The following is an 18,280-nucleotide window of genomic DNA, read 5'->3' on the forward strand; positions in this document are numbered from 1 at the left end:
AGATGGTTTCAGATGCTCATCAAGGAGAGATCTTCCCACTCAAAATCAGAAAGGTGGTCACTCACTAGGACCAAAAACAATCCCCAATTCAACACTGTGTCCACAGAGAAGTAGGCATGACACAATGGCTTAAATAGTAACGCTGAGGAGTTAGACTCTTTTAGTAGCTGCACTGGAATAGGTCAAGGAGTTCCCTCTTTTCCCCACTGATCTCATGTATAAAACAAGGGGTAAACATAACTACTTCTTAAAGTTCCTTTTATTATTAAATGAATGTGAGGGCCCACATCCAGTGCTTACCACGAAGCCCAGATCACAAGGATGGGTGTTTCACACTGTAACAATTATGACTGTTACTGTCATGTTTCACACATGCCGTTGGCATCAATCACTGGGGTTATTTCATCCTTACCTACCACCAGTTTCTCCAGGGAAAATTACCTGGCATGGCCAGAGAGTAATCGACTGTGTCTGTCACAGAATGGAAAAGCTGGGACTGAGACGCTTTCTTTAGCTGGTAGAGGAACCCTCCCAAGGCCGTGAGGTTCAACTTATCTGTAGCATCGTCAAAAAGCCTGGGTGCAAATAAACATATGTGTTATGTGGGAACAATTCAGCAAGGGCGTAAGGCGGAATAATTTAGTAATTCAGCTGATGTAATTAACAAAAACTCTATATAAATACTGAAAGCAAATGGATGATATGGTCATAATTATTATTAATGTGCCAAAGTCCGTACTAGCAATGGGATTTTGATGCAACAAATACCATAAGACATCCTTGAAAAAATAATCTTTGCAGGTTCCAAGCTAGCCAGTGGGCGTAAGCGCTCCTACAGTGTTCAGCAAGAATGTGAAAAATGACAAAGTATTATTTCAGGAGATTCCAGGGCGATGGGGAAAAGGGTGAGATGTAAAGATCAGACATCAGGTTCCCATAACCACCGTGAACAGTGAGCAGTGAGGTCATCTACGGCTACCCGCCAAGCCTGCCGGGATGTCAGTGGTGTGGGGTGCCAATTGCACAAGGGACATTGTCTTGAACAGAAATTGAATCATGAGCCTTTACGAAGGACTAAGATATACTAAGCTTTAAGGCAGAAAGAGTAAAAGAAATGAGGCATTAAGAGACATTTTATAATTCTGTAAATTTTATAAATCCAGTTGTTGAGAAAAATGAAGCAAGCTTGAAATTTAACATCAAAGTCAAGGACCTAATTAGAAATGTCAAAGACCTTGAAAAGTCATTCCTTCACCTGAATTCAACTCCTAGGACCCACATGAAAGCAGAGTGTCGTGGCCCATACTTGTAAGTAATCCCAGAATGGAGGAAGCAGATGCAACAAGGGCCTACTGGTTGGCCAGCCTAGCCTGCTTGATAAGCTCCAGAGAACCTGCTTCATAAATAAATAAATAAATAAATAAACAAACAAACAAATAAATAGAAAGAAAAGAAAAAGGTGGATGGTGCCTGAAGAACAGGCAAAGTTGTCTGCCACCTCTCTCTCTCTCTCTCTGAAGCATTTTCAGTATCTGGCTAATACAAGTTCTCCCCAGCTGATTTTGAGACCAGACAAGTGAATATAAGCACAGCCACCAGACAATCACCAGCTTAGCATCCTTGTGTGGTAGCCTAGCCTTGCATACCTGTCGGCCTGGGTGGAAAGGCTGAGGACCACCTTGGCGGCACTGTTCCCACTCAGACTGCCTCCCCGGAAGTCTGAGGTCCGGCCACGGCTGCACTCCCGAATGAGCTCCTGGATGGAGCGTGGCTGCACCACAGGGGCTGTGCTCAGGGAGGGGCCCTGCTCCAGGGTCTGCTCCTGACATGAGCCCTCACACTCAAGGTCCCCAAGGAGGCCAGGACTCCCAGATGTCTTCTGTGGCTGACGGATGGTCAGAGGGGGCTGGGAGGTACCATCACTGAAGTGGGTGTGCTCCAATGTGCCCACATACTCACACACCCTAAAAAGAACCAGACAAACAGGAAGTGAATACCATAGCCCAACATTGCCAGCTCTATCCATCCCATAGCGAGAGAAAAGGAAATCCAGCTAGCCCTGGAATTAATCCCAGTTTTTCCCCTTTTCTCTTATCATATTTGGCACTGCCATTTCTTTACTATGTATATTTCCATGTAGAGACACAAAACTTGTTTTAAGTTGGACCAATCTTGGCATAGATGAGGGATTCCTCAGATTCTCTTACCGATCCCTATTCTTCACTTCTGTGTTGCCTGGCTTACTGGCTTACTAGACTTCTCATTTGAGAAGTTTCCTGAGGACCAATCCCGCTCCATACTATGCTCTGATATGAGATGAGAAGCACTTCCTATGACCGGACCCCAGAATGAGCATGCCCATGACAGACAGGCTCTCTCAACTCAGTAGAACTCTACCAAGCTATAATGTGTCCTGCTGTGGGACAATGGTCTTGTACCCTGTAAAGATTTGTCACCTGTATTGGTTTAATAAATGCTGATTGGCCAGTAGCCAGGCAGGAAGTATAGGTGGGTGACCAGAACAGGAGAATTCTGGGAAAAGAAAAGGCTCAGTCTGCAGTCATCATCCAGATGCAGAGGAAGATGAGAATGCCTCACTGATAAAGGTACCAAGCCACGTGACCAACACAGACAGGAATTATGGGTTAATGTAAGGTGTAAGAATTAGTTAATAAGAAGCCTGAGCTAATAGGCCAACCAGTTTATAATTAATGTAGACCTCTGTGGGTTTATTTGGGACTGAATGGCTATGGGACCAGGCAGGACAGAAACCTCTGTCACCAGAGTCTGATGCTGATAACTCCATATATCTCATGTTCAAGTAGGGATTGGGGCTGGGGCAGGGGTCCCCTAGCAACATCAGAATAGACATGGGTAACTGCCAACTCCAAAGAGCCTGCTCCTAGGAGGATTTGGGATTAAGATGCTCTCTAAGACATCCTTTATCCCTGATAATCTAGTTGTCTGAGGGTATCCTGGATAAACCACTCCGGTGTACTCTAATCTGGGATTTGTGGAACTCACATTGCTTAACACCCAAGTCTCCTCCTTGATTTTCTTGTAAGACCGATGCAGAACATCTGGTCATTCACTTCTCTGTCACACCCCTTTCTATTCTGGGCTGCTTCATACTGGCCCTTTCATGTTCTTCTCAAATTGGTTGGTTTTACAGTGCTTGGATACTGCACCAGCTCTTCTCTTAGGAACTCAACCAACACTTGTGGCTTGATTAGTGTTGGTGACATGAAACTGACCTCAGATCTTGCTGACCTCCAGCTGCTCTCCTCTCATGGCTGGTCTGCTGGAAGGCATTTCAGTGTGACACTTTGGCTGATGCCTGCTTAAGGCACAGGTGAGCATAACTGAGCAGGGCTTTCCCCTTGTTCTTCTCCTAATGCCAGTGCTTGGAGAGGATTGGCTCTAATCTTGGACTGCAGAGTTGGAGACTGGAGTTGTCATATTGTTTTTTATTTTACAGCTGTTGGCTGGGAGCCTCTTCACTCCAATGGCACAAAACTTAAGAGTCAAATTTTTTAGTGGCCTTTTGCACAGATGTGCTGTTATATTCTTAGTTTTCTGTGTCTAGTTAAACTAGATGTCTTTAGTGAGTATTGTATGTAATGATATGTGTTATACTGGGTCTTTTTTTTTTGCATGGAGATGACATTAATGTACACATAATAGTTATATTATTGACACCTGAGCACATCTTAGACTCATTCATTGAAACTGCATGGTTGTCTTCCATCTACCACTTAGGAGTCCAGGGCTTTCCTCCTTGGTGTAATATATCTGAATCCCACAGGAGTGTCAACAGATAAATCACAATTCCCTGAATGCAGTTCCGCAACTCTGCTCTCCAAAAACATACACCCAGCGGTCCTTATCTCCTGTCCTGTGTCTCACTTGGCATGTATCGGAACAGTAAGTGCTCATAATCTGCTGGCAGAGCCCGGAGCCTACGAGACTCTGTCTACCACCCCAGGCTTCCCAAGGCAGGGTCTGTGCCATCAGGGGTGGGGGATCCCATCATGCACCTGAACACGTGTGGCCAGCAGTCCGGGTTGTGGCTTCCCATCTCCAGGCCTACGCTGAGGATGGCATCCATGCACAGGACGTGGGCTGTGTGCAGCCACACCCCCTGCACCTTCCCCATCTGCTCCAGTTTCTGCTCCACCTTTAGTTTCACTGTGCCAGAAAGACATTTATTAAGATAGCAGTCTGAGCAAGGGAGACAGAAAGGGAGAAAGATGGGATGGAAATGAAAGAGTGTGTCATCAAGCAGGGGCAAAGGGTGACAATATACTTTGCTGGCTGCAAGTGCCTCTTCAACAGGTCCCGTGGTTAGCATGCAAGCTACTGGTTGGACAAGTCCCCATTCACAGGTGACCCCTGCTCTGGGACTCTAAGGTCAGACAGATCCTGAGCTAGGTACACAGCTTCTTCCAGCACGCTCATGGGCCTGGGTAAGGCAGGGAAGTGTGGGTGAGCTTTGTGTGCTGTGCTAACTCCAGCTACACCGTCTGTTTCTAGCCCCTCGTCCTCCCCTGTGCACTCTGATTGATAACATCAAGGCATTCTTGGCAGTCTGCAAGTCTCTCTGAGCTTGATTAATATTATTTACACCTTTCTTACGATGGTCATCCCCAAAAGTATGTCTACGCATTTGGAGCACAAGCATGACTTTTCAAGTGAAATCATGATGTCATTTGTCCCCGAGTTCACACTTGTATCTGTGAGCTATAAATGCTTTCTTGAAGGATGACGGAGAGGCAATAACTGAGGGAGGATGTAAAAACTGATTCAGAAGGTCAGTTATGCTAAATGAGAAGGCCAAATGGCATTGCATCCTTAAAGACAGCCTTCCAGTCACCAGATCTGGTGGGATAAACTGGGTGCTAGCTCAGCACTAGGAAGCAGAGAAAACTATCTTCAAGGCACTCAAGCCGTTTTCATGTCACAAGGAGAAGGTTGTTTTTTAGGAAAATACTATTTACCTCATGAATATGAAACTGGTTTTATTTTGTGTTTATGATTAGAACGTTTTTAGCTCTGTTAGTGTGTTGTGTTTCAGGAACTGTATGTGTAAGAATTAAACGTTTACAAATATTTATAGGTATGAATGTTTTGCCTGCAGGCATACATGTGCCTATGTGTATGCTGGTTCCCTCAGAGGTCAAAGGGGAACTTGGAGTCATACAGATGGGTGTGGGTCACCAGGTGGGTGCTGGGAAACATAACTTGAATTCTCTGGAAAAGCAGCCAGTGCTCTTAACAGCTGAATCATCTTTCCCCAGCCACAAGAATTTTTTAAATGATTCATTTTATTTGTATGTGTGTCTCTGTGAGTGTATGCACACACGTGTGTGTAGCCATGCATACCTGTGCATGTGCAGAGGCCTGAGTTAGGGTGTTGGATCCCTAAGTTGTAGGTCTTTGTCTTGTGCCTGGTAATGGGGGTGCTCGGGTCTGAAAATGGGGGTGCTCAGATCTAAGAATGGGGGTACTCGGATCTGAGAATTCTTGTCCTTATGATCTGCACTCTTAGACCACTTGGCCATCCTGACATCCATGATCTGCACTCTTAACTGCTGAGCCATCTCTCCAGACTCAGGGATTTATATTTTTGAGGTAAGTTCTTGTTATGCAGTTCAAACTGGCCTCAAAGTTTTGATCCTCTCATCTCAGATTCGTGAGTTGGGACACACAGATGTACACTTCCACAGGTAGCTAAATGTGGAGATTTTTGTGGGGTTGACAGATACACAATACTTGAATAAACTTTCATTCCTTTTTTTTTTCATCTTTCCCCAGATCTACACGAACTACTTTGCTTGTTAACAGGTTTTTTTTTAATTTAAATATTTTAAATTTAAAAGTTTTAAATAAAATTTTAAATGTCAAAATATGACTTGTTTGTGGAACAGTGACCTGAATTGCTTGTCTCTGTTAAAAATACACATTTTCTGTGACTAGCTCTTTTACATATCCACAGATAGCATCAGCATAGTTTAGATCATGCTTTTATTTTTCCTTCAGCCTGTTGCCTGCCTTGTATCTTTCATTGCCATTAGGAAAGACATCTTCTTTTCCTTGTGTCTAGAAGATCTTCAGCTCCACTGGCCCTTTCCCGTGTGCACAAAGCTCAGGCTTTTCTGAATGAAGTTTCTCTGGCCTCCTTCTTATGGGTTCTATTTGATTTTCTTTCTCATAACAATGGCCAGTTTCCCGTCCCTACTTTGACCTGAGGGGTGACTAATGTGCACTAGCAGCCTGATGATGACCCAGGAGGTGACTCAGCCAGGTGGGCCCCTGGCACTCTTGTTAGCAACCAACTGTACGTTTCTACTAGTAGCCAGTATGCCTTTCTTGTTGAGAAAGAGACACTATTAGCATTAGGTAGGTTCCCTTGCCCTAAACAAACTCAAGTGTATGGCCCAGTGGGGTTCCTGACTAGTGGCAACTGCCTACTGTGCATCACACAAAGAGTGGGAACTAGTCTCTGATGGTATATGTGGGTGTATGCACAGCATGACAGGCATCACACACGGAATGGGGACCAGTCTCCAGTGGCATATGCGAATGTGTATACAGCATCATGGACATCACACACAGAATGGGGACCAGTCTCCAGTGGCATATGCGAATGTGTGTATAGCATCCTGTGCATCACACACAGAATGGGGACCAGTCTCCAGTGGCATATGCAGAAGTGTGCACAGCTCGACAAAGGCACCAGGAAGATCCTGCCTGAAGCTGTTACCTTGTGCTATGGCATCACTGGGCTCCTGGGCTTCCCTTTCTTCTTTCTCTTCCTGGACACAGGAAGCAGCCGCCATCTGGGCAAGGGCTGAAGCGCAGTTAGCAGCAACCCCTTCAGAAGAAACAAACATCTACCCCTTAGCTGAGTATGTTCTCCAGATAGGTACCAAAAAGAACCCCTTCTAAAGGATGACTTTCCCAATGAGTTCTGAAGGGACCTTCCCTCAGGTCAGGGATTCCCACAGGTACCTAGAGCACAACTCAGTCGCGCAGCTTTCCGCAGCCCATCAAGGCTCATGCAGATGGCATCTCGCTCCTTCTGGTTCTGCTCTTTGATGCCCTCGGCTCCTAAGATGAAGGCCAGCCCCTTGGAGCTTCCTGCCATTCGACCAGTCAAGGGAGTTGACAGAGTATCAATCAGGTTCTTCCAGCAGCCAACCAAAATATAACGTGCAAATGCCACGCCTACAAGAAGGGGCGACCCAGGTTACTCGCCAGAGACAAAAATGAATGACAAAGAGTCTGGGGTTCCCCAGGCCTCAGATGAACATCTCTGACTTGCATGTCGTTCTATGACAGGAAATAAAATTTATTAGATTGTGTTGGGTCGGGTTTCACACAGTGCTCATAAATAATGAATGTGGCATTACCATCTCAGCAGGGCAATTTTCATTACCTCCCTTCCCCCCTGCAAGACAAAGTCAAAATTTATTTAAGCCGCCATGTAACAATTTGATTTCCGGTAACACGTGTAATGTATGTATATTTTAAACCCAAGGTTGAAGGTCTTACCTGCTACTGTGGAGTCGTCAATTCTCCTGCTTTGGGCGAAAGGCGACTCCATTGAAGCTGATGCCATCAACTGGCCACCAATCGCACTGCTCTCCAAGCCGTCAATATCTGTCGAGAGTAAAGTTATCCCTAAGCCTTCTCTTTTGGCAGGTCAATCAAAAACAAATAATGGCCATCACAATATTCATATCTATTTTTAGCAAAAATCCATTGTATCTCTTACTTATGAGCTATAGAATGTCTTTTCTTTTCTTTTTAAAAAATTATTATTTATTTATTATGTACACAGTATTCTGGCTGCATTTTTGCCTAAACACCAGAAGCGGGCATTAAATCTCATAGTGGATGGTTGTGAGCCACCATATGGTTGTTGGGGAATTGAACTCAGGACGTCTGGAAGAGTGGTCAATGCTCTTTACCTCTGAGCCATCTCTCCAGTCCCCTAGAGTGTCTTTTCTGAGAAGATTATAAGCGTTGCTTTATTCCCTCAGTCTGTTTTCTTTCGTTGACAAAGCAGTCTTTTGCCTGCAGTTGTGTGCTTTATATTTGAAAAAGTGAGGCTAACCTCTGCCTCTGCCATTGTCACAAAGCATTCACTCAAGAAGTTTTCATCTGTGGATCCTCTTTTTATTAAAAATCACGGCATTATCACTAATTGTACGTATAGAGTACTGCTTCTCAAGTTCTCGACTAAAAAGAATACACAACCATGCCGGGTATTTCTCTTCCAGAGCACTTCCACTAGAACTAAGCAGAATAATTCTCCGGTCAAATAATTTTCATTCTAACTCAAAACATAATGGTGACAATAAACTTTATAATTTTCAAACTGTTTCAGTTAATATTTTTTTCATTTGATTGTTCGAGCTATTCAAACTAGGAAGGGAGGGCTCTTATTTTTTCCTGCTTTACAGGGGGAGGAAATTAAGAACTGAAAGCAAAAAAAAAAAAAAAAAAAAGGTATCATTTTGGGATGTTTGGGCTAAGATCCAACTGTAAAGTAGGTAGCTCGCCCAAGTCCATGAGGCTGGCAAAGGACAGAATTGGAATTTAGTATCTGTGTTTTCTGATTGAAGACCAGGAATAATGTCATGCCCCAGTTCAACATGGGTTCTAAAATTACCTACTTTAAATTTTTGTAAGAATAAATTCCCGCATACAAAAATAGCTCAACAAAATTCTTCTTATTTTGGCAAGAAGGGACTGGTCTGGGGTTGAAAAGTCTGGGATTCTGCTTATCTCTGAATGAAGAGGCCTTTTAGGCACCTCAGTCTCTGGGTACCAATTCCCTCACTGGATGCAACATGAATTCGGAGGCAACTGATACAGACAAATGAAACACAGTGGGGGTATGGGAAAGAGGACTGAATAAATTTCTTCTCAATTTGGAACTTCACCCTTGCTTGAGTAGTATGATTTTCAATGTACAGTGTTAACATTTTCATTTTATATTCAATTCTTACAAAATGTCATGAAGTCTTCTAGGCAACATATCAGAAAATCGTGATAGTTCCAAAGAAATTGGCTCCCATAAGGAGCTTCACTATTAGGAGGTGTGGCCTTGTTGGAGGAAGTGTGTCACTGTGGGGGGCTTTGAGGTATTATACGTTCAAACTATGCACAGTGTGGGACAGTTCACTTCCTGTTGCCTGTGGACCAAGATGTAGAACTCTCAGCTCCCTCCCCAGCACCATATCTGCCTGAAGGCTGCCATGCTTTTCACCATGACAATAATGGGCTAAGCCTCTGAATTTGTAAGCTAGCCCCGGGAATTAAATGTCCGTTATAAGCATTACTGTGGTCATGGCGTTTTTTTCACAGAAATAGAAAAGCTAACTGAGACAGTCATAAAAGATAGAAATTTATATAATTGCTACTATAGAATTAGGCCAGTTTTCTGGAATCAATCAATGACCTAATGACATTTACCAGAAATGGCCATTTTATCCACTTTGTAATAGTTCCCATGTACTGGGTACAAGACTAGTGAACTCAGCTATTTGAAATTTATTTAAGTATAAAGCTTATCATTTCTATGAATGGCTTGCCATGTTACAAGCAGTGGCCTGTCAGCGATGGTGAGACTGTTGGTAGGGCTTCTCCTGTCACACACAATGGGACGATCAGAAAAGTTCCCACACCCCACTTGCTAGTTTACATTTGGAATTTGCTAGAAAGTTTCATGGACTATTAATTATTTACTTTTATTTGTTACCAGTGTTTTTGCCTGCATGTATTGATATGGACCAAGTGCTTGCCATGCATGATGCCTCTGGAGGTCACAAAAAGGCACTGGCTCTCCTGCAACTGAAAAGATGGCTGTGAGCTGCCACGAGGGTGCTGGGAACAGAACCTGGGTCCTCTGCAACCAAGAGTAATAAGTGCTCTTAACTGCTGAGCCATTGCTCCAGCTCTCACAGAACCTTATTTTTGTTGCATTATTTTGAAAAGATTATATATTGCTATCATTACCCTAGAATTAAATAGCTTCCCTATGGGCAGAGCGACTGAGCTTATTCTTATGCTACAGCAGATTAGCAGTTATGATGGATGAATACAGCTATTCCTTTGACATCTATTGAATGACTTTTTTTTATTAAGCTTTGAGTAAAAGATTCATAGAGATCACATTAGGCAGAAACCTCGTATTTAAGATCCTCAGCTGAATTCGAAGGCACTTACACACTCTATGCAGCTGTCTCTACCCTAATGAAGGGAGTTTGTGGAAACAGATGGAGAATGAGCATTGCTTATAGAAAATTAAAAGCATGTCTCTTACAAATATGAATGATTGTTTAGTGTGTGTTTGCCTGTGCACATGTTCATGTGTGAGATGTGTGTATGTGTGTGTATGCACATATGTGTGGAGGTCAGAAACTGGTATCAGTTGTCTCCCTGAGTTCCTCTTTATTTTTTGAGACAGAGTCTCCCACTGGACTGAAACAACAACTAGATTGGCTGCCAGCAAATGCCAGGGATCTGCTCTATCCACCTCCCTAGTGTTGGAGTTATAGATTCTCTGCCTGATGTTTTATGTAGGTGCTAGGAATCAAACATAGGTCCTTGGGACCATTGTTTTTTCTCTCCAGATCCCATGAATGATTAATTTCAAGTGGTATAAATAAAATCATGATTAATAAAGTACAAACTGGTCACTTGTCCTACGATCTTGATCCTCAAGATGTGGGACCTAGACTTGCTTTTATCAAGTTCCATCTTGATTCTAGAAGAAGGATTCCAGATTCAAGAAAGTGCCTGGAGTCTACCCTCTAGGGAGGGGCCTCATCACTGTCTCTCTACATGGTTCCTAACCAAATAGTTTCCTGCCTCCGAATTCCTAATTGTGGGTTTTCACCTGCCAATTGACTACTTTGTCACCTTTATAAAAGTCCTGGTGTCAATGACACACCATGACATACTTTTAGTCAACAGATCCAACCTCCTAGCTACACTCTCCAGCTTTATCCCATCCTTCCCCTGTGTAGTAAACAGCTGATGAGTGTGAGAGACAGGAGACACTGCACAAAGGCATCTTGTGTAGAGCCATGCCCTTCTATGTCCCACGAGAGGACAATTCAGACTGTAAGTCAAGCTAGGGACACAGAAAGATTTAAAAAAAAAAGGCTGAAGGTTTAGCTTGTTAGAGCTTCTGATGAACACATCAAGGCTTTGAACATTGTTGGCAAGCCGTGGATAAAACAGAAATATCTGCTCTTGCCGAAACTCACCCCACCACCCCTAGATACTAAACACACTATTCTCTGTATGGTCAATTGAAATTTCTAGTTGTTAAAGAGGTTGTTAAAATTTTTGACACTGGAGACAAGGGTGCTGGGAAAGCCAATGTTTGTCATTAATTTTTATTCTGGGACAGCCAGGAAAGGGACACTGACAGGGACTGGGAATGAGGCCAAGTATAAAATCAATTGCTTCATAGTCCAAATGGCCAAATCCCAGGACTGCCGAATGATATAGGATCTCTATTAGCACGTGAGAACTTCCAGGAATAACTCCGGGCCCGTGTCTAGAGAATACAACTTCACTGATGGGCCTACAGCATTACTCTAACAGCTGAGCGTGTCCAACAGTGACAGTGAGCACAACAGGCTGCCCACGACAAAAGGAGAGCAAGTGTGTGCGAACTGCTTTCATGACGCTATCCTGCAACTGTTACTCAAAGCCTATTCAAGCATCACGGCCTTTCTAAAAGGCCCCAGCACATCAGCTTCCCCACTACTGAGCACCCCATGAACTTGGCGTGAGCCACTGACCAGTGAGCATGGTGATAAGGGGGAGGCTGTTGTCCTCGGGGCTGCCCCAGTAGCCAGCTTCCCCAAGCATGTTTCTGTCGAGCACCTGGTGGTAGAGCTCCTCAATCCAGGCCTGCGAGAAGACCATGAGCACGCCGCTGGTCTGCACCTGTTTCATGAACTCTTTCTGCAGAGAGGCCAGGGAAGGGGACCAAAGACACAGCCCCGTCAATGAACAGGGTCCCAAACCATGCCCCCCCTCACTGAACCAGAGCTTTTCATTGCAGGGAAGAGTAACAGGGAGAAAATCTGGGGTGCAGAAGCCCAAGCTTCACACAGCTGTCTTATTAGTGACATGGTCAGATAAGCAACTGCAGAAGGACCAGGATGCTGCCTTTTATGTTCTTGCTCTTGGTGGGGAGGTTATCACCTGCATGGCTACCTCCCGTGGGTCCCTCTTCTTGCTGTCCCAGCAGCAGCAGGGATAGAACAAGCTCTGGATGGAGTGTATGTCTCCACGAGAGACTAGACCTAAGTTCTCATAGAGTCATCCGTTAACCTTGGGGGGTTATATGTCAATCAAGAAAGAAGTGGCCATTGATTTCTTTCTGCAGATCCATGACTTAACCCACAAATTGACATCATGGAAGTGGCTTCTTCAGTCAAGGGAGCCAACGACAGTATAGTCAACACCATCCTCACTACACACCTTACCAAAGGTGTCTCATTAAATCCATGAATGATTGCTGTGTAAATTTCACATCTGTGCTCTCCCTGCTCCAGACCTGCACTGGCACGGGTACTGTTGAGCAATGTGGCACAGAACACAATGGCCAGTTTCTTCCTTCAGACCCGACAATTGGCTGTACAGTGGCAGCTGAGATCAGAGCTCACCCGGGGGTGGGGGGACCCATGCTCACCATCATGCCTGGTGCCAGGGTTGGCCGCTTCCGGTAGTAGTCACCGTGAGAGAGCTTGAGGTTGAGCAGCAGGGCACAGTGTGCCGCTGTGTACAGGCTGTCAGCGTTCATCAGCATCTGGAAGCTCAGACTGCTCCCTCCATCGAAGCCGGGAGAGTGCATCATGCCTACGGGAAGGGATGAAGACAGCTGTGGGGCCGCCACAGCATGCCACAGGACCTGCATCTGCTGAACCAGATAGAGTCCCGTGGCGGAAACTCCATTTTGCGGAATGCTGCTATATAGCTTTGATTACCAGCCAGGATGCTCACAGGACCAGAGGCATACTACAGTATATGACGTCTGCTCTGGAGTCGACCTGCTACAACTGGATCATGAGCTGTTCATTAGCAGCCATGACTGGGTAAAGCCCTTTGAGCCCTCTATTGCCTTCTTACATCTCAAACCTTCCATGACAACATAGTATGACTCAGCCTCATCCTCTCTCTCCTTCAGCTATCAGTCTGCTTGCTATTTCATCCTGCTCTCACCTATACCTGCCTTGCAGCCTGTGTGTTATCTCTGACACTCTCTAGAATAATGCTGTTTACCCTACCTGGCATTGTATTAATAGTTTACATAGGTGTAGGTCTTTGTGTGTGTGCACGCGTGTGCATGTGCATGCGCACACACTCTAGGGACTGAAGCTAGGCTAGGGTCTCACACAAGCCAGATTGATGCTTTGCCTGTTAAGCAGTATCTCCAGCCCTTGGAGACAGGTCTCACTATGTTGCTCAGACTGGTTTCATATTTGATCCTCCTGCCTCAGCCTCCCAGGCACTGAGATTGTAGGTAATGGCCACTGTGCCAAGCTACACATTTGTTTTCTGTCTGCTCTCAGCACTCAAGGTCTGAGAGAAAGTGTGGCTATTAGTTATGTTCATTAGAGAATCTTTCGCTTACAATAGTGCCTGTCACAGAGCAGGTTCTTAATGCCACTGGATGCATGAATGAGAATTCGCATGGTTATTATGAGAACCAACTGTAGTCATTCATCTAAGGAACTCAAAGCAGCACTTAACACAAAAACAAGAAAGTACCAAGTCAGGCATGGTGCCGCATGTGTGTATCTCAGTGTATCACATGGTGCCGCATGTGTGTATCTCAGTGTATCACACGGTGCCGCATGTGTGTATCTCAGTGTATCACACGGTGCCGCATGTGTGTATCTCAGTGTATCACATGGTGCCGCATGTGTGTATCTCAGTGTATCACATGGTGCTGCATGTGTGTATCTCAGTGTATCACACGGTGCCGCATGTGTGTATCTCAGTACTCAGTGGCTGGGGAAGGAGGCCTACGTCAGGGTGGGTGTCACAATGTATGTAACAATAATTTTTATTTATTTATTGGTTTTTTGAGACAAGGTTTCTCTGTGTTGCCTTGGAGCCTGTCCTGGAACTCGTTCTGTAGTCCAGGCTGGCCTTGAACTCACAGAGATCCGCCTGCCTCTGCCTCCCAAGTGCTGGTAGTTCAAGTGCATGGACCACCATGGCCCTGTACAACCCTCAGCACCCTTTCCATGATGAAGCAGAAAGTAGTATTCAGAGTTTGGCATTTAACTGATCAAATTAAGAAGTACATTCAAGTTTATGTACAGTGGGTTGGGGAATAATCGGTAAGTGGCCTGATCTTAGACATCAAGATTAGACAGTTGTTCTACAGCAGTTACTAACTTGACTGGGAATATGTTCTGGAAAACTAAGCATAAGCTCAAGATGCTGAAAGTAAAAGGGGCTGTGGTTGAATCTGCTGATATGGAAAGACATCCACTAGCAGAGGTGTGTGAAGCCCGAGGACGCTGCTGACAGATCTGCTTATGTCTGAAATGATTTGTTGAACTAGTTAGTAGTGTGTGCCGGCTGGTGGCCTAGCGTCTGTGAGCTGGTTAAGCTCTGCAACTACCAACAACTGACGCATTTGGGTATAGGACAAAATGAAAACTATTCCATCTGCTTACGGAAAAGAATCATTTTCCTGTTATACAGGATGCTTTCTCTGGTGACACCAGGCACAAAGGAAACAGCACACTGCTGTACTTCAATAAATACTGTCTATCATGATAACCAATTCTATCTCATACAGTGTTTCATTTGATTATGCTCAAACTTTCAACAAGGAGAATGCCTGTGAGACATCGGTCAATTTGCCTAAACTTACACAGATAGAAACAGGCATTTGGTGTCATGCTGCTGATGTGAGCCGAGCGTACTGCACATACCCTCCCTGATAGGTACTCCATGAGAGGGTCTATGCAGTTTTCTGACTGGCCTTCTTGCTGTATTATGAATTTTGCAATGATAAACCAAGGGAAGTATGCTAGCCGTGGTGCTTGTATTTCCCAGGTCTCAATAACTATAGTCCGTCTTGCCATCTGTAATGAAGATATTCTTCACTATTAGGAACAGGGGGCTGGACCACCTGCTTGACTGGTCATCAGTGAAAAACTGGATACTCTGATTTCCAGGCTTGACGCTTGACACGAGCTAGGTTTCGTCAACTTCCAACAAACCTAGAGTTACCTGGGAAGAGGCACCTCGACTGAGAAAATGTCTTCTGTCAGATGCCTGTAGGGAAGTCTGAGAGCATTTTCTTGATCAATGATCAGTATGGGAGGCACAGCCCACCGTGGGTGGTACCACTCCTTGGCAGACGGTCCCGGGTCTATAAGAAAGCGTTCTGGAAGAGTATGAGGGGCACGCCAGGAAGTAGGGCTCCTCCATGGCTTCTGCTCCAGTTTCTGCTTTGGGTTCCTGCCCTGACTTCCCTTCATGGAGGACTGTAAGCTATGAGGTATAAGAATTTTTCCTTCTGAGGTTGATTTTAGCCAAGTTTATCGAAACAGTAAAATCCTAGGACAACACGCCTGCTGTGGGCTTGAACTTAGATAACTTAGAATGTTCATTGAAAGGGAGGTTCTCACCGGGTCGCACCCCTCCTTGGGGGTTTATATAATGACTGGTGGCAGGGAAGGGAGTAATCTTCAGTGGTCTAGCTATTGGTAAGGTGCCCATAATCCTGCAAACAAGCTTTGCCCATTCCCTATACACATCTCTAAGGAAAGCCAGTGCGTTACTACCACCCCCCACCCCATCTCCACCAACAAGAAAGAGGTAAGGGAGGAAAAAAAGGAAAAAGAAAGTAGAAGAATATTAGGGGGAAAGGAGACCAGTGGGAGGGAAACAGATGGTAAAAAGGGTGGATATTATAAAAATTCATTATAGACATGTATGAAAATGCCATGTCATAATGAAACCTATTGCTGCATATAATTAATATAAGATGATAAAAGCATTACCATGTCAGATTTCTAGTTCATGACTCAGGCTATCTTTACTGACCAAGTCATCTCCCTGGTTCATTACATAATATTATTTCAAATACAAGACTATACATATAACTTTGCCATTTTGCAGAGACTCAATCATTACCACAACCAACCACAGTGCCGGACTGTGACACACACTGCTCTGGTCTCTAATATCTGGTGCCTCTCTTGGTATCGAGGACAGTTGGTCAGAGAGTGTCCAGGCTGTGGGAGCTTGTCTCTGTGCCATAAACCCCCAGCCATAAGTCTTCCAGTCCTTTACCCTCTACTAGAGGAAATCCCAGGGCTCACTAACATGCTTTTGAAGCCAGTGGTTCTCAGCTTGTGTGTTGCGACCCCTTTGGGGTTGCATATCAGACATTTACATTATGATTTCTAACAGTAGCAAAATTATAAAGTAGTAACAAAAATGATTGTACACTTGGGGTCACCACAGCTTGAGGAACTGTATTCGAGGGTCGCAGCATTAGGGAGGTAGAGAACCACTGCTTTAAACTCTTCAAACCACAAGCAGGAAGATTATCACCTACGAAGGCACACAGCTCTAAATGTCCTCAGTGCATACACAGCAAAAGACAGTCTACAAACCTGAGCAGAAAGTGGAGGCAAAGTTCTGAAGGGCGGTGTCCACCTCTTCCACACTGGACAGGGCTAGGAGCCGGGGAAGGAGGCTCTCGAGGGACTGTATAAACAGCCGGGCACTGTGCTGGTCAGCCTCCTGGTTCTTCAGCAGTTTGAGAGACAGAGCGGCTGTTCTCAGGGACCGATGGCCCATGTAGTCCCGAGGGGTCTGCTCTTCATCTGCCAGTGAACAGTTGTCCGACCCAATGTCCGACACGTCCGACCTACCTGAGTCCTTTTCTGCTGCCATGGAATACTGGTCACAGGAGTCAAATTCTGTCCTCGACAGGTCTTGGTCGTCTACACTGAAGTTGCTCTCGCTATACCTAGATCCATAGGACCTTGTTCTACAGTCTACAGACAGGAAATTAGTGATGTCAGGGTAAGGGACTGTGTGGCTTCTCTGAACTACATCAGGCTGGTCTATGGCTTCAGGTTCCGACACTTTGCTTATGGTCTCCTTGCCTTCCTGAATGGCTGGTGACTTGAGTCCATTCTTGTGGTCCTCTGGTGTTGTCTGGCCCAATTCTCCCTCCAAGGTCGTCTGGCCTGTGTCTGTGGTGACACTGATGCTGATGTCTGGGCTCCTCTCATTGCCTGACTCCCATGGCGTGTGCTCTGAAGACAGCACTCGGCGCTGCCAGCGGAAGTCAGCCTCGTTAATCTCCATGGAGTCCCGGCTTGACTCAGCTCCATCTCTCAGCTCTTCGAGGCGCAGAAGCAGCAGCTGTACTTGACTCTCATTCAAGCCCTTGCCCTGGCTGAGCTCATCTAGGGCCCCGAGCAGGGTGCAGACGCAGGACACGGCAGCGTAGCAGGCTTCAATGCCACCTTTGATGCATGCTTCCGTCATGCCATCCATGATGCTACATAGTGTTCAAGACAGAAAATGGCACCCAGGCATGAAAGATCAAGAAACACCCCTAGATATGCATTATTAGTCTGGTCAACTGCATTCAAAATACTTATTCAAAAGAAATAGTCTAACTTGTATAACATCAAGGGGTCTAGAAAATAAAAGCCACAAATCTGCTCAGGTAGGGGAAAACTCCAGGTAAATTTCCCCACCCAAAATCATAGCCCTCTTGGCTGACTAGCTTTTCTGGGTACAAATGAAAATTTCAAAAAGACATGTGTCATTTTATTCAAGTAAAGACACTGCCAATTTTATTTCCAATTATGTTCAGACCTTCAAATAGGGCAGTTGCTGTTGCTAAGAGTCATGAAGACTTTTCCATGTAAACATATTCTTGCCATGCGCATGCCAATATGATTATTAAAAACCATAGAATATTGAGTTTTCTATGGAGGCTACTGCAATAGAACCTGGCAGCTCATATTGTAAATCAAAAAGTTCTTCCCTCAAATAATTCCAGGGGATACGTTTTGTATGCTTCATGTGTAGATTCAGTTTTAAGCCAATATTGAAATCTGGCAAGTTATGAGTAATATAAATTGAGATGTTTTATGTGACTTGTGGGTAAATAATTAAATATACATATCTTATTTAATGTAGGCTCATCAAAATTTCATCAATTTGTGGTTAAGGTGAAAAGTGTTTGGAGAAG

General features: G+C 44.8%; 1 protein-coding gene across 1 annotated transcript in view; it reads right to left on the bottom strand.

The window, feature by feature from the left end:
- Positions 1-18,280, bottom strand: part of Arfgef3 (ARFGEF family member 3) — a 149,104-nt gene that overhangs the window by 37,258 nt on the left and 93,566 nt on the right. Inside the window, exons 12-20 of the mRNA XM_057753640.1 lie at positions 16,680-17,578; positions 12,725-12,891; positions 11,826-11,991; positions 7,555-7,662; positions 7,012-7,227; positions 6,764-6,874; positions 4,038-4,188; positions 1,647-1,964; positions 442-575 (exon numbers count right to left, since the gene is read on the bottom strand). Coding sequence (XP_057609623.1) covers positions 442-575; positions 1,647-1,964; positions 4,038-4,188; positions 6,764-6,874; positions 7,012-7,227; positions 7,555-7,662; positions 11,826-11,991; positions 12,725-12,891; positions 16,680-17,578 — 2,270 coding nt within the window. The remainder of the gene's footprint in view (positions 1-441; positions 576-1,646; positions 1,965-4,037; positions 4,189-6,763; positions 6,875-7,011; positions 7,228-7,554; positions 7,663-11,825; positions 11,992-12,724; positions 12,892-16,679; positions 17,579-18,280) is intronic.

This window comes from Chionomys nivalis, chromosome 2 (genome assembly GCF_950005125.1).
Source record: "Chionomys nivalis chromosome 2, mChiNiv1.1, whole genome shotgun sequence".
Lineage (NCBI taxonomy): Eukaryota > Metazoa > Chordata > Mammalia > Rodentia > Cricetidae > Chionomys > Chionomys nivalis.